Source organism: Phodopus roborovskii, unplaced genomic scaffold, assembly GCF_943737965.1.
Source record: "Phodopus roborovskii unplaced genomic scaffold, PHOROB, whole genome shotgun sequence".
In the NCBI taxonomy this organism is placed as follows: Eukaryota; Metazoa; Chordata; class Mammalia; order Rodentia; family Cricetidae; genus Phodopus; species Phodopus roborovskii.
In genome coordinates, this window is record NW_026125295.1 from 7,778,184 (window position 1) to 7,794,209 (window position 16,026).

At 45.1% G+C, this 16,026-nt stretch overlaps 1 protein-coding gene across 1 annotated transcript in view; it reads right to left on the bottom strand.

Annotated features, from left to right (window-relative positions):
• Scn10a (sodium voltage-gated channel alpha subunit 10) overlaps nt 1–16,026 on the bottom strand; it is a 90,740-nt gene that overhangs the window by 65,112 nt on the left and 9,602 nt on the right. Inside the window, exons 4-5 of the mRNA XM_051202346.1 lie at nt 1,669–1,797; nt 1,100–1,191 (exon numbers count right to left, since the gene is read on the bottom strand). Of these exons, the coding sequence (XP_051058303.1) occupies nt 1,100–1,191; nt 1,669–1,797 (221 nt within the window). The remainder of the gene's footprint in view (nt 1–1,099; nt 1,192–1,668; nt 1,798–16,026) is intronic.

A 16,026-nucleotide genomic window follows, 5' to 3' on the forward strand; every position in this document is an offset into this window, starting at 1 on the left:
CCCCTTTGGGCTGCCTGGGGATGTATGCAGCTCAACGGTAGAGCATTTGCCTAGCAGGCACAAGGCCCGAGTTCTATCCGCAGCATTGGGAAGTTCAAGATGAGTCCTCGCTGTATTCCCTGCCCTGTAGGCGTGAGGTAACACTTTCCACTCTAATTATTTGGTGTTTGTCTTTCTACATTCATCTCAGTCCTGGGAAGTAGTTCCAGGCTCGAGATAAATGAATTTCACTCAGAGAGAAAGGGGGAGGGGGAGGGGAGGGGGGAGGGGGAGGGACAGAGAGAGAACTCACGGAGATGGAGAGTGAGACAAAGTGAGAGACAGAACCACAGAGACACACAGAGATGAGCTTAGCGATGAGGCTGTGAAAGACAAAAACTAACGAAGCAGGAACTGGAAAATTCTGAGGAGGAATAGATCAGAGTCAGGCTGGCTGCAAAGAGGGGGCCCCGCTCCCTTGAGGGGGCGGTTTGTTAGTGGAAATTGCCTTCTTTGTGGGAACAGGGTCACAGACAACAGAAAAAATCCTGGCGCACAGTCCAGGACCCATCTGTGTCATTTTGGTGGAAACCTAATTTTCTTGACACCTCACACATGAGACCCTATACTGGGAGCGGAGTGATAGATGTGATGTCATGTATGGCAGGTTGTTTGACAATTGAAGCTAAATGCCACGGCATTGAAGGAAGTATCCTTCCTCTGCCTCTTACCACTGATCAACCCTTATGTTTCTCCTATGCTTAAAGAACCTTAGTTTCTTCATTAGCTAGGTCAATAACAATAATCTTATCCTGTGCTGTGTGTGTGTGCATGTACGTGTGTGTATGTGTATCTGTGTGTGCGCGTATGTGTGTGTATGTACATGTGTGTATGTATGTATGTGTGTGTATACATGTGTATGTGTCTGTATAAGAGTGTGTGTGTACGTGTGTGTGCATATGTATGTGTGTATGTTTGTATATATGTATATGTGTGTGCACATGTGTGTGTATGTACGTGTGTGTATATGTGTTGTCTCTGTGTGTGTGTGTGTGTGTGTGTGTGTGACTAATAGAAATGAATGTTCTGTTGAACAAACATGCTGCTTAAAGCCACTCACCCGGGATCACAGAAACCGTTTTCAGGGCTCTGAGAACTCGGAATGTCCGCAGGCCTGAGATTCCTCGGAGGTCTATCGCTGCACCAACATACCTGTAGAACCAAAAGGCACTCAGCATTTCCTCAGGGATGGGTCCCAGGGTGCCTAGCGCACACACAATGGGAAGCCTCGGGAGATCAGGGACAGACAGGTACACCCAGTGGCATTTACCGTCTATGGGTCGGCTTGGGTCCACTAAAGCATCACACTCTTTTTCAGAAAGTACCATTTCAAGAGGTGCACGGTTGGATTTCAAACACACGGGCTTGATCACCTGCCCCTCAACTACAGTTCCATGCTGGGTAAGAATAACACTGAGCCTCACCTGACCCGCATTGGCCAGTTACTAGCACAGAACTTTGGCTTGTCCCCATGGGCATGGGACAAGCCATTATGTACTCCAATACCCAAGCCACCAGAGGAAACTGGATGGAGATGAGGATATAACCCAATTATTTGCATGGACACCCCCAAAAGTCCTACAACCCAAAGCCTACGGGGGGCACACAGGCCAGAGAGGGGACACTCACGCCAGAGTGATGACGCTGAAGTCTAGCCAGTTCCAGGGGTCTCGCAGATAAGTGAACTCATTTAGACAAAACCCTCTAGCCAGTATCTTTATCAGGGCTTCGAAGGTGTAGATGACGGTGAAGGCATACCTGGGGAGGGGGGGAGGGGGAGAGGGACATTAACCGTGCCACAGAGGCCGCCTCCATACTTCCTCTGCCAGGAACTCAATTGCTGTGGTTGTTCCAAGGGACACATACAAAGACCACAGCTAAGTGAAGGAGAAGAGGAGGGTAAGAAGCTAGGACACACACACTGAAGTTTGATACAGGTGGACTGGGTAGGATGGAGAGAGAGAGAGAGAGAGAGAGAGAGAGAGAGAGAGAGAGAGAGAGAGAGAGAGAGAGAGAGAGAGAGAGGCGTGTGACAGTAGCAGCTTGTGAGTGGGCAGAGGACAATGTCAGGTGAAGAATGAGACTCTGTTCTATACCAAGCCCCACCCTATGGATGCTGGAGGCTCCTTTCCCAACCTGTGGTTTTAAAAGAAGCAGAAGGGGCATAGGTCTCTGTTATTGTCCTCTTCCTGCACCTCCCTACTTCCAACCCTCTTCTCTTTTCTCACCACACTCGGTGTGGCAGTGTTCCAGGCCTCCTTACCATGGAAGAGGAAAAGACATCTGATCCACAGGTGTTTTCACAGCAGGATGGAGCGTAAGGGAATCGGCTGCCTCAAAACAACCCCCTGGTTCTGCTGTGCCTCTTGTTGGGTTTAGGTGTGAAGAGCTGAGGTTGGAAGTGAGGTGATATTTCTGGAATGTTCAGAATCCTTTGATTGCCAGTGCTGATGGCTGGCTACCATCAGATCTACCTGAAGGCCATGCTCAAAGAGGTCCCTGGGCTGTGTCACAGTGTCTGGTTCAGTAGGTCTGAGGTGGGACTCAAGGACTGGAGTTTCTAATGTGTTCCCAGCTGATGCTCCTATGCTGGCCAGGGATTCAGATGAGCACATGAATTACACATGGTTTGTGCTGGGAAGATGAATGGTTTGCAAGAGTTTGCTGTGCAAGCATGAGGATCTGACTCCAAATCCTTGGGCATACATGTAAAAAGCCAGGAGTGACTGTGCTTCTAGTCCCAGCACTAGGAGTGGAGGCAGGAGCTCCCTGGGTTCCATGGCCAGTCGGCCTAGCTGAATCCATGAGCTCTGGGCTCAGTTAGAGACCCTGTCTCAAAACTAAGGTGGAAAGCAACCAAGAAGAAACCATATCTATACCAGCCTCTATCTCCATTTGCGCATGCACTAACACACACACACACACACACACACACACCATTTTAAATTATAAACATGTGCTTTTGTGATAAAATTAGGAAGAGTCTTGACTAAACATTCATTTACCCATCCTTCCTGAAAGTTCTTTCAGGGTGACAGAGGATTTTTCAAAGGCATATACCCCGCAAGGTAAGTACAAGGGACTCTGTAGAACATTGAACAGTTTGGACTTAGGGATGCTCAGGACTCCATAGGGTGGGCCACGGGAGAATGAACGGACAGGGCTCAAGGCCTGCTCCCCAGGAAGCAGCTTCCCACTCAGTGAGGAATTGCCTGTGAGGAGGTAGACCAGATGTTTATTCCCAGGAGGTGAGCACAACAGGGAATGATGCAGTCTGAGGCTGGAAAGCAGTTTTCCCGGAAGGCAGGCAGTCAGGCACCTGTCACTTCTGCCTTTGCCGGGTTCCTAGACATTGGTCAGAATCACAACTCATGAAGATCTACCCCCGTTCTCTGTCTATCAGGATCTAGTTATGTAGCCCAGGGTGGTTTCAAACTTGTGATCCTTCTACCTAGCTTTCTGAGTGCTGGGATCACAGGACTCCAACACCACAGCCACAGCAGATGCAGCACCTCCAGTAAGAAAGCTGCCCAAGGAGCATTGTGAACTTGAGGGATGCCTGGAATCAAAACCAAAACATGAGCCAGTCGTGGTAACCCATTGCTGTATCCCAGCACTGAGAGGGTAAGGGTTGTGATGATCTACAGGCCAGACTGGACTACATACACGAGCATCAGGCCAACATGTGCTGTATAGCAATTCCTGTCTCCAACATCACCATCACCAAAATATTACAAAGCCCAAGGCAACCAAAAAGGGCGTAAAAAGAAAAGGAACAATGAAGAGCAGACTGGAGAAATCTAGAGAAAGAAAGAAAAACCTCTGCTGTTGATATTTTTAGAGAGTTAAAAGGTAAGATAAACATTTCTTAATGCAAGAACAGGGATCTATAAAAAGAAGTGTTAAAAAACAAAACAGAACTTCTGACAAGATTGCAAATAAAGTTTTAGAAATCTCAGAAAATAAAACCCAAAGCAGGATGGAGTAAAAAGAAGATGGAAAATCAGGGGATTTGTTTGCTCCCAGACTAAAAAGAGATCTAGAAAGAATTGTTCAAGAAAAAAAAAATCCCCAAATTGAAATCGCTAAATATCTAAATTTCTAAAACATGAGCAAGTGTTCAAGAAATTGGATGAAAACAGCTAAAAAGCCCTCTTCATAGCAGAACTCCACAAAGTTTCAGCTCTTTCTGCACAAAGAAAAGCTCAGCACTCTGTCTGAGAAACAGAAAAACAAAACAAGCAGGATTGATGTCTCAGTGACTGTTCTATTGCTTCAAAGAGACTCCATGACCAAGGCCACAGATAAGGTGATGCATTTATCTGGGGGCTTGCTTACAGTTTCAGAGGTGAGTCCATGATCATCATGGCAGGGAGCACGGAGCAGGGAGCAGGGAGGCATGAGACTGGAGCAGTAGCCCAGAGCTTACATCCTGATCCACGGGCAGCAAACACAGAGAGACTGGAATTTTGAAACCTAAAAGCCCATGCTCAGTGACACACCTCCTCCATGGAAGCCATACTTCCTAATTCTTCCTAAACACACCACCAACCAGGAAGCAAACAGTAAAATATGTGAGCCTACTTGGGGGGGGGGGGAGGAGTTCTCATCCAAACCACCACACTGAGAATAGGAACACCTTGGCTTAAAAGGAAGGTCAAAAACTTTCCCATACAGAATTTGCTTGTCAGCCAAACTGTCAGAGATGAAGTTAAACCAACACCAGGGAATATGCACTCACTTCCTGGCCTCTGCCCATGGGAATCTAGACTAACCATCCCAGCACAACGAAAAAGCCACCAACAAACGCTAGATGGGGGGGGGGGTTCCCAGGAGCAGAGAAGAAAAACCCTCCAGGAAAGATCTTTGCTGAGGAACTGTGGGTCCAGCTGAGGTGAGAAATGAAGGGGCCTTGGAAGTGATTTATCTGAGGGAAATAGAAACCTGTGGGCAAGCTGGTGTGTTCAAATGTGCAGAACTGTGAATCAAGTCTATGGAGAAGGGTTTGGGGCAAACGAGAGGTAAAAGCACAGAACACTGAGCAAATGAAGAAATGGAACCCTCATAAACTCCAGGGAAAGTAGAAACGGTGTTCGAGCTGGAATCGGTAGGGCTGGAGAGACAGCTCAGTGGTTAAGTTCATGCTCTGCTCTTAGCAGACTGCCTGAGTTCAGCTCAGTGGTTAAGTTCATGCTCTGCTCTTAGCAGACTGCCTGAGTTCAGCTCAGTGGTTAAGTTCATGCTGCTCTTAGCAGACTGCCTGAGTTCAGCTCAGTGGTTAAGTTCATGCTCTGCTCTTAGCAGACTGCCTGAGTTCGGTTCCCAGCACCTGTGTCAAGTAGCTCACCACCAATTGTAACTCCAGCTTCAGAGGCTCTCATGGTCTCCATGGGTTCCTGCACTCACAGATGCACTGCCCCCACACAAGTAAATTAATAGTAAAATTACACACACACACACACACACACACACAAATCAGAACAGAGAGAGAGAAAGGTCACGGTACCATGCAGAGTGCTGAGTGGTAGCGGGTGAGGGCTGAGAAAAGAAAGAAGACATAGTCCGCACTGCTCTTGGGTCCAGACAGACCTGTACTCTAATCAGATAGAGTTCTGTGTTGCCCATAGCATCCTGGCCGAGGGCAAGTTCTCCCCTCCATCTCCTCCAGCATTCTGCTCCAGTGACGCAGTGGGAAGCACGTACATTTAGGAGTCAAAGTCCCTTTGCATTTCCCTGGTTCTGGGATACCAAGAGTGAAGTGTGCATCCACCCACTGCTGCCCTAGAGGGTAGGTGTAACCCCAGAGGGAAGGCAGTGTGGATAGCTCCATGAGGGAAACTGGCTGACGTCACAGGAAGAAGCAGAGATCGCTTCCTGTTTGTGGAGGGGTTGGATGGAGACGCTAGAAACACCAATAGAGGGATAAATAGTTGCAAGTGACGGAAAATGTGGGTGGAGCGTGGCGTTGCTACCCTGTATTCCCTGCATGACGGAATGGCTGCCCCGAAGCCACTGAAGGAGAGTTTACCACGGGCTCCACGAGGCCCTGACCCGCAGAGCAACTAAAAAATAACTGTGCGTGGCTCTCTCCACCGACCAGGGCTCTGCTGCAGCGTGAACAGCTCGGAAGGGGGTGGAAAGCAAAGCGCGCAGACTTGTCCTCACGGGCGAGCAGGCAATGTGGGCACTGCCCACACAGCCGGCTCTCCAGACCTGGGAACCGGGTGTCTCAAGTGTTTGTGTCTGTTTTCATTTTTACTTTATCCTTCCTCATTTGTGTGTGTGTGCTACCTTTCCTACAATACTTTTAAAACATCAGTCTGACTGATTTAAATATTTACGTGTTCATTTTTAAGTTTTTAATGTGTTTTTTCTTTTATATATTCCTTCTATTTCTCTTCCCTTCTAATTTCTTTTCTTGTCAGTCCCATTCTCTTTTGAGACAGGAGTTCACCACAGGGCCAGGGCTCTGGGATTGTAAACTCTCACACCCAGCTTTTAATATTCGATTTCCACTTCTTTATATCTCCTCCCTCTCTCTTGTATTTCTTTCTAATATTTTTGTTTGTTTGCTTTGTTTTATTTTTTGAGACTGAGTCTATCCACATAGCTCAGCTATCCTAGAACTCACTATTTAAGCCAGGCTGTGCTCAAACTCACAGAGATCCATCTGCCTCTCCCTCCTGATTAAAGCTGGGATTAAAGCTGTGCGCCCACCACATCCTCCTCTCTTTCCCCTGTGCCCTCAGTTGGATTTAATTTCTCTCTCTTTGCTCTTACCTTGCCCTCTTAGGTTCCCCCCCCCCCAATTTTCATCCTCTTTGCTGGTGGATTGGTTGATCCCTCCTCCCCTTCCTCCTCCTCGCCTTCTTCCTCCTCCTCCCTCTGCCCCACGCCTCCCGCTCCTCTTCCTTTAGGAGACAGGGTCTCTCTATGTAGCTCTGGCTGTCCTGGGACTCACTATATAGACTAGGCTGGCTGAAAATTTACAGGGATCCACCTGCCTCTACTTCCCAAGCGCATTGCTACAGGAAAGAGGAAATCCTAGTAGAACAGTAGATGTGGATTAGGGAGGAGTCAACAGCCACAAGGAGATAACAATTACACATTCCTTTCCATAGTTACCCTGAAAGTTAATGTTCTCCAATTAGAAGATGACACAGTGGTTAAGAGAATTGTTTGCTCTTCCAAAGGACCAGAGTTCAGTTCCCAGCACCAGTACGGAAGTTGACAACCATCTGTAATCCCAGTCCTAGGGGGCTGGACGCTCTCTTCTGGCCTCCATGGGTACCAGGCACACATGTGGTGCCCAGACATACATGCAGGCAAAACACACATACATATAAAATAAAAATAAAATAAATCTTATTTTAAAACCACACATAGTAGTGGCCTGGATTTAAGAAGAAGAAGGAGGAGGAGGAGGGGAGGAAGAAGAAGAAGGAGGAGGAGGAGGAGGAGGAGGAGGAGGAGGAGGAGGAAGAAGAAGAAGAAGAAGAAGAAGAAGAAGAAGAAAAGACTCAACTATTTGCTGGCTACCAGAAACTCATATAACCAGCAAAGAAAAGCACAGGGCATGGGAGTATTGAAAAGATGCCATAAATAAATGGAATCTAAAACTAAGAGAAGTAGCTGGACTCATATCCCAGAAAACAGACTTCAAGCCCAAATTGGAGGACACCAAGAGAGCCATTTCATGTTGATACAGAACAATCAATCTAAAGGATACAACAGTTACAAACATACATGGCCTGAACACTGATGCAAGTTTTAACAAATAAAAAAACATGAATGATTCCTTGTATGTTATCAAATCATCACAAAGTGAAAGTGAAAATCAACAGCAAGAGAAACTACAGACAACACATACATATATGAAAGCTACGGAACAATTAGTGGGTAACCGAAGAAACCCAGGGAAGGGGGTAGTAAAATTCCTAGAACCAAGTTAAAATTAAAATATAACGAGTTTACCGCTGTAACAGCCCATGTTAAAATGAGAGATATCAAATAACTTAATAGCACATCTCAAAGTCTTAGAAAAAAGGAACAAGCCAATCTCAAGAGTAGTAGGATAAAAATAAAGATCAGAGCTGAAATTAATTAAATGCAAACTAAAAACAGAAATCGAAAACAAGGAAAAAACCAAACAAACGATTGACAAGAGACACAGGCCCCAGCAGACCGGTGACTGTAGGTAGCCCTAGCACAATCCCTGAGCACCCCAACCTGAGCCCAGGGTCAGTGAAAGAAACACTTTATCCCTGAACCCAGAGCCAGAGAAAAACAGCCTGACTCTGAAACCAGAGCCAAAAGAATACACTTTGCCCCTACAAACAGGGCCAGTTAAAGAAATTCACCCTGGCCCTAAAATTGGAGCCTAAAAGCTAAAAGGGACAGAGAAAGAAACACGATTTAGCTCTGAAATCAGAGTCATCTCTGCTCCCTCCCTCTGCCCCCTCCCCCCACACATACACACGAAACTAACCAATTCCTGAGCAGGAAAAACTGACCATCCCTGAATAAGGAAGTAATAACCTCTAGTCTAGAGGCACAACTCTCCGTAGACCTTAAACCTAGGGAAGTAGTAACCCCTGGGCTAGAGAGGACAGCCAATCCCAAGTCACCCCATGGAGGGGGGTGGGCAGCCAAGCCTTCTCGTTTGTAAGAACCCCCTCCCATGCCAGTCTGGGGTCTCTCCTGTCCTGTTCCTGCTTCTCCCACTGCAGAGGGACCCAGGTTAACTCCTAATACAGACTCTTTGCTTTTGTATCAGATTCAGTCTTGTGGTTGTAATTTGAGGATCCGGACTTAGAGCTTAACAATGAAACATATTTTGTTATTTGAAGTAATAAGATTAGCAAATGCTTACCAAAGTAATCAAAAGAAAGGACATAAGCTAATAAAATTAGAGACTAAAGAATTACAGCATGAACCACTGAGACCCAGGAGATCACTAGGACCTTACAAATTGTGTGTGTGTGTGTGTGTGTGTGTGTGTGTGTGTGTCTCCCTGTGCCATGTGAGCCTCGGCAGACTCTGTGACAGACATCCTTACCTTTTACATCATCTCAGCCCCACTGGGGAATATTTTGAACGTTTATATTTTAATAAATTGAAAACTCTTGAAGAAATTGAGACGTTTCTAGAAACACACAATCTAAAACCTAAACAGATCAATAACAAGCAATGAAATTGAGGAAGTGTTTTCCCAGCAACGCAGGGAGGGCCGGGTGGACTCACCACATGTTTAGCTGAATTTTCCAGGTGTCTAAAAAAAGAGAAGGAACGCTTCCAAGCTCATTCCACGGAGTCTGTGTTGCCCTGGCACTAAGACTAGACACAACAAAAAAAGAGAAAGCTATAGACTGGTATCCTTCACCAACAGACCAGAAATCCTCAACGAAGAACTTGCAGAATTCAACAACGCATTAACAAGACCACGCACCGCCATCGATCTGGTGTGTAAGGATGGTTCTACACCTGAAAACCAGTAAATGTAACATAACCACCTCATGGATACAGAAAGGAAAAAAAAAAAAAAACTTGGACGAAATTAAACATCACTCCATGACAAATCTCCGCGAAGAACCCAGGAACGGCTGCCAGAGAAGGGGAGTAGAGAGAGAGAGACCGACAGTGTTCTAAAGTCAGGAGAGAGACAAAGCAGCCACTATTCCCACTCCTAGTGAATGCAGTTTGTATTTAAATGGTGTGTGTGTGTGTGTGTGTGTGCGTGTGTGTGTGATACGTGTGTATCACAGTAAATGTGCATGGAGGCCAAAGGACAACTTTTGAGAATTTTTAAGGGTCCTGGGGATTGAACTCCGACTGTCAGTCTTGCATGGCAAGTACTTTTACCTGCTGAACCATCTTGCTCAGCAACATATATATATATATATATATATATATATACACATACACACACACACACACTTCTTGAAAGCTTTGTCAGAGTAATATGGCAAGAAAAAAATAGAACTACAAATTGGGAATTAAAAAGTCATGTTATTTGCAGATGATATGGTCCTATATTTAAAAGTCCACAAGACTCCATTAGAAGGCTCTCAGCTCTGATGAACACTTCCAGAAATGTAGCTGAAAGCCAACATACAGACATCACTAGCCTTTCAACACAGAACTGTCAAATTCACTGAGCAAGAAACTGGAGTGCAAATCCATTTACAATATCCTCCTCACTAATATACATAGTAATAAACCAACACTCGGGAGGCCGAGGCAGGCAGGTCTCTGTGAGTTCGAGACCAGCCTGGTCTACAGAGCGAGTTCAGCTAGTTCCAGGACTGGTTCCAAAGCAATACAGAGGAACCCTGTCTCAAAAAAAAAAAAAAAAAAAAAAACAAACAATGTATACTGTGAAAATGGCCATATTATTGGAAGGTACCCACACATTCAATATTTCTCATCAAAATTCCCCCGATGTTCCTTCGGAGCTGGAAAAAGCAACTCTTGAAATTTGTTATGGGAGCCAAAAAAGGTCCCACATAAGTAAAACAATCTGGAAGGTTAGGCCGAGGGAAGGGGGCTCTGCCAACAAAGACAAAAGCAACCGGGGAGGTATTTTGATGACTGACTTCAAATTATGGAGCTGTGGTAACAAAAAATACAACACAGCACCGGCAGAAAAACAAACAGACCAATGAACTCGATTGGAAGATCCAGGAACAAACCCACCCTCTGACAAAGATGCCAGGGTTGCACACTGGAGAAAGAGGGTATCTTTAACAAGCAGTGCTTGAAAATTGCATACACACACGTACAAGATGTAAACTAGCTTTCTACATCTCATCCTGTGCACAGATCAACTCAATATGTATCAAAGGGACACAAGGTACGGCTAGAACATTTGAAATGGCTACAGGAAAGCAGGGTAGAATGCTTCAAGGTATAGACGTAGGCAAGGACAGTGTGAAGAGAGCTCTACTGGCCCAGAAAATGATGACAAGTAGTAACAAACGGAGTCAAATTAAATCAAAAGACCTCCGGATGCAGATGGCAAGGCGGCCTGAAGGATGGGGTGAATCTTTGTCAACCATAAATCTGAGAGCACATTCATTTCTAGAACCTATAAAGAACCCAAAAACCTAAACGTCACAAAACCAAGTCATTCAACCAATAAATAGGCAAATCAATTAGACAGACAGTTCTCGAAAGAGGAAATGTCCATTCTCCTTAACACAAGTCAAGACTACACTGAGATCCCATCTCATCCAAGCCAGGACACAGAACAGAAGCAGTGGCAAGGATTTGGGAAACAGGCTCTCTACACACGGTTGTGGGTGGTGTAAATTAGTGAGGACGCTTTGGGAATCAGTGTGGTGGGCCCTCCAAGAACCAGAAGTACAATCACCATATAACTAGTCTACCACATCTGGGCATGTGTCCCAAACAGTTAAAATCAGAGCGGTACCCACACATTCATGCTTACTGAAGCATCAATAAGCAACGCCATCGAATCAGCCTAGGTCTTCATCAACAGATAACAGGAAAGTGTGTGTGTGTGTGTGTGCGTGCAAGTGTGCCATGAAGGCATGCACGTGGAGGTCAGAGGACAACCTCGTGTGCGGTCCTCACCTTCCACCTTGCTTGCTTTGACAACGCTTGCTCTGTGTTCACCAGGCTGTGAGCAAGCAGACCCTCCTATCTCCATCCCCCTTCTTCCGGTAGGAACTCTGAAAATATAGATGGGTACGCTATGGGGCCCAGCTTTGACGTCAAGTTCTGGGGATCCAAATTCAGGTCTTCAGGTTTACATGGCAAGCACTCCACTCATTTACCACAAACCCCCCCCATGATTTTCGTTGTTCCATACAATTATTTGACAAAAGTAACTAAGCTCTTAGAACCAGGCGCCAGGATGAGATGGTCATCAGGCTGATGGAATTCGGTGAGCCTGGGCTCTGTCAGGTTTTGTTTTTTCCTTAAGTGTTTATCTGCTTCTGTGGGATTATCCCCCACCTGCCTCAAGACGGAAAGACCCGTGCTGCGCCTTCACGGTGGGATCTAGTCATCACTTTTGTTTGAGACCCGATGTTCTGGTGGCAGGATTTAGGTGTCTATTTCTGTCATTATTACACTTCCGCCAAGCCATCTTTGAAATGATGATTCATTTTTGTAAACTGGGCTATTACGAGTGGAAGTAGTGACAATGACAGGTGAAAGCTGGACAAATGTGGACTGCTGTCAGCGGAGGAGAAACCCATTGTGTAAGATAATCCACCATCAACCCCCCGCTGGTCAAGTAGGAGCTGAACCAGTCCTTGGAGCGCATACGTGGTTTTTAAGGACACAAATGGTGTGTGATATTAGAATTTACCTGATACTTTACTCTGGAAACCAGCGCATGTATATATAACTCAGTTGCACTGCTTTCCTTTGGGTCTGATGATGGAGTGAGAGAAACCCACTCCAGTGACCAAAGAGAAACATTCCAGAGGATGGAACGAGTCTGCAAAACTGAGTGAGAATTTGGAGTTCCCAGGTGACAGTGAGGCAGAGTGTTGGAGTGACCCAAAGGGACAATTACCAGACAGCCTCAATTAGAGAACAGATCATATCATACGGGCCAGTGAGATGGATCAGCAGGGGAACGGCACTCATCATCAAGGCCAAACTATATCCTTGCAATCTTCATAGTGGAAGGTGAGAGTCAACTCCTGAAAATTGACCTCTCTCTCTCTCTCTCTCTCTCTCTCTCATTCACACACACACACCCCATACACACACGGGAGGAGCCATGTACATAAATCAATGTTTTTACAAATAAAATAAAAAACAAATTACTAGAAAATTAAATCCAGACCAGGATCAGCTGGAACCATTAAAAACATGATCAAATCTATTCATGCAATCTATTCTATTGATAAACTACATGACAGTCTTGATAAATAGAAAAATACTGATAAAAAATATCAATTTATAATGAAAATCTTGCAAATCTGACTGAGATGGCACCAAGAACCTCACATGTGCCTGGCAATTCACACACTTTCTTGCAGATGAGAAACTGTTTCTTCTAAGGTGAGTTTTCCCTACATCTATAACCAACTGTTTTTCAGAACATGGGTTTATCAAGTGATGGCCCAGGGTATCAAAGGATTCCTCCAGTGAATCTGTGTGAGCTTGGGGCACGAGGAAGGTGAGAACCGGCCACTAATACTTTTTCCTTGGTGTAATTTTCATCTTCCTGATTCCTTTTCTAGTGCATTCTTCCTCTTTAGTTTCTTATAAACATAAGAAGAGATTAAAAACGGGCGCTGTATGTCTGTCTTGCACCGAGCAGACAGGCAAACAAGCAGGTAGAGAAGGAGCTCCCATTAGCCAGCAGATAATGTTTCAAAGAGGCACAACAGGAAGCTTTAAAAAGAGAAAGGCTTGTGTCTATCAGATAGATCGTATCAAGGACAAGGCTACTCCCTTGGCTTCTGAGTCTTGACTGGCTACAATTTTTTTTTTCTTAAGCAAACACACAGTGTGCTCTGTGGGGAGTGGATCTGTCCCAAGGACATGCATTCTCTGCCTTGTGTCCTAGCAGCACACAGCTAATGGTTTCCATCTCACACCTGGACATCAGAGCTACTCTGCTGTTTCCACAAGGCTGAGGGTACTCAGCTGTCCTGGCCTAGAAACAGACAGTTTTGTATCTTTTCAAAGTGTGTTTATAAAAGAAGCTGTGTCCGCAATTCAGTTTATATGGAGTCTAACAAAGAACGTTCTCAATAATCACTGGGAATGGAAACTGACACATCTTTGGAATGCAATTTAGCAATATTGCAAAAATTATAATTTAGTGGCTGAGTAGCTCAGTTAGTAGCGTGCTTGCCTGGCATGCACAGCCAGAGGTCAATGCCCAGCACTGAGTACATGGAGTGGGGTGGAACACGCGTGTGACCTCCAGCACTCAGGGGCCAATCAGAAGTTCTGGGCCATCCTTGGCTACACAGAGGGTTCAAGGCCATCCATGCAACACATGAGATTCAGTCTCCCAAAGCAAATTAAATAAATTATATTCTAAAGGCTCATCTCTCCAGTTTTGTTGCATTAACTGTACAAAGATATGAGCACAAGGCTATTCATCAAAGAATTAATCATGGCATAGCAATTTAAGGATTCTTATTATGATTAGGGCTTATCATAGAGAATAGTCCAACTCCACCTCTTCCACGATGCTGAAATTTATCCATCCAATTTCTACAAACCAATTGCTGCTGATTTTTCTAGTGAGATTTCACTGAATCTATAGATAAATTTGGGCAGCACTAAAAATTTAATAATAGTAATCTTCTCATCCATTATCATGAGATATATTTAAATTTAGCTAAGTACTTTAAAATTTCTCAATAATTTTTTTAAATTTTTTTAGTACAAAGGTCTTGGGCATATGTTTTGTAGCACCATTTGAATCTATTAGCCCCATTTGCAATCCATCTCTTCGGTTATTAATGTTTTCTTTCTATTGCCTTTTGTTTATTGTATTATTTCTCTAGTTCTGGGCCGGACTCTTCAGCCTTTGCTGATATTAAGCTCCTACACATCTGAACTGTAAATCGCCTCCTGAGAACTGGCTTTTTCCCCCTCTCTATAGCCTCCGATTAACTTTGTTTTTAATGTTTGTTTCTCTACAGATTCTGCAACGTTAGTTTGTAACTGTCATTCACACACTAGTTCTTTAAGCACAGCTTTAACACAGCCCGGTAAAAAGGCACCCTCTTTCCCTCCACTTCCCTAACATTTTCCCATCTTATTGCAGAGTGACAGAGAGTTTATGTTTCCTATTGTTGTCTGTGGGACTGACGGGGTTGGTTTTTGTGGTTGTTGTTTTGTTTTGGGGTGGGGCTAATGGGAAGATTAGCCAGTGTGCTCTTGTGGCTTAAATTCCAAGTGATTCGGTGTGCAATGCACTTTCCTGTTCCTATCCCCTCTCCATCTTTACAGATGCTTTACACTTTATCTGTGACAGGCAGAGGGGAAATGTGACCCCAGGCCCCAACGGTTTTGCATATTCACTCTCAAGTTCTTCAGTTTGTAAATTCTGTCCTAGCATTACTCATTGCAGAGATTTAACTTGTCCTTGAGCTTGGCATTCAGAGTGTCCTGTTTGGCCCCCTGCTCTTAGGTCTTAGTTCTACTTTCTCTGAGGCTATCGAGCATCATGGCTCCTGCCAGCTTCCTGTGTGTCCTTACTTACATTTTTGCCCATTCTTTTGTACTATTTGAGACAGGCTGTTGTGTAACCAGGCTGGTCTAGAACTTGCTGTGTCTTTCAGGCTGGCCTTGGACTCCTGCCCTCCCGGACTCTGCTTCCTCGGTGCTGGGATTTCAGGAATGTGTTACCATGCCTGGACTTCCCAATTCTTTAATTTAAACCTTTCCTGTATCATGTGTGCACTTGCAACACGTGCACACGTACATGGAGGCCAGAGGTCCACGTCACCTGTCAATCTTTGGGTACTATCCAATTTGGTTTTTAGGCAGGGTTTTTCACTGGCCTGGAACCGGCTAGGCTAGCTGGCCAATGAGCTCAGAGGAGCTTCTTGTCTCTGCCTCCTCAGCCCTGGGATTACAGGCGTGTGCTGCCACAACAGACTCTATGTGGTACTGAGTTGACAGTCAAAGAGGAAAATGGCCATTTATCAAGTCAGGAGTATTATTAAAACAGCAATTTTTACATTTATTCTAAACAAAGCAAACAAACAAACAGCTGTGTGGTGGAGGCTCACGCCTTTAATCCCAGCACTCAGGAGGCAGAGGCAGGTGGATCTCTGTGAGTTCGAGGCCAGCCTGGCCTACAAAGTGAGTTCCAGGACAGCCAGCGCTATTACACGGAGAAACTCTATCTCAAAAAACAAAGCAAACATTTATTCTACTCATACCTACTTTCTCTTTCTAACAAGTGGGCTCTGGGATGAAACTCAGGTCATGGGGCTTGGAATCAAGCATGCTTCCTCCCCACTGGGCCATCTTGCT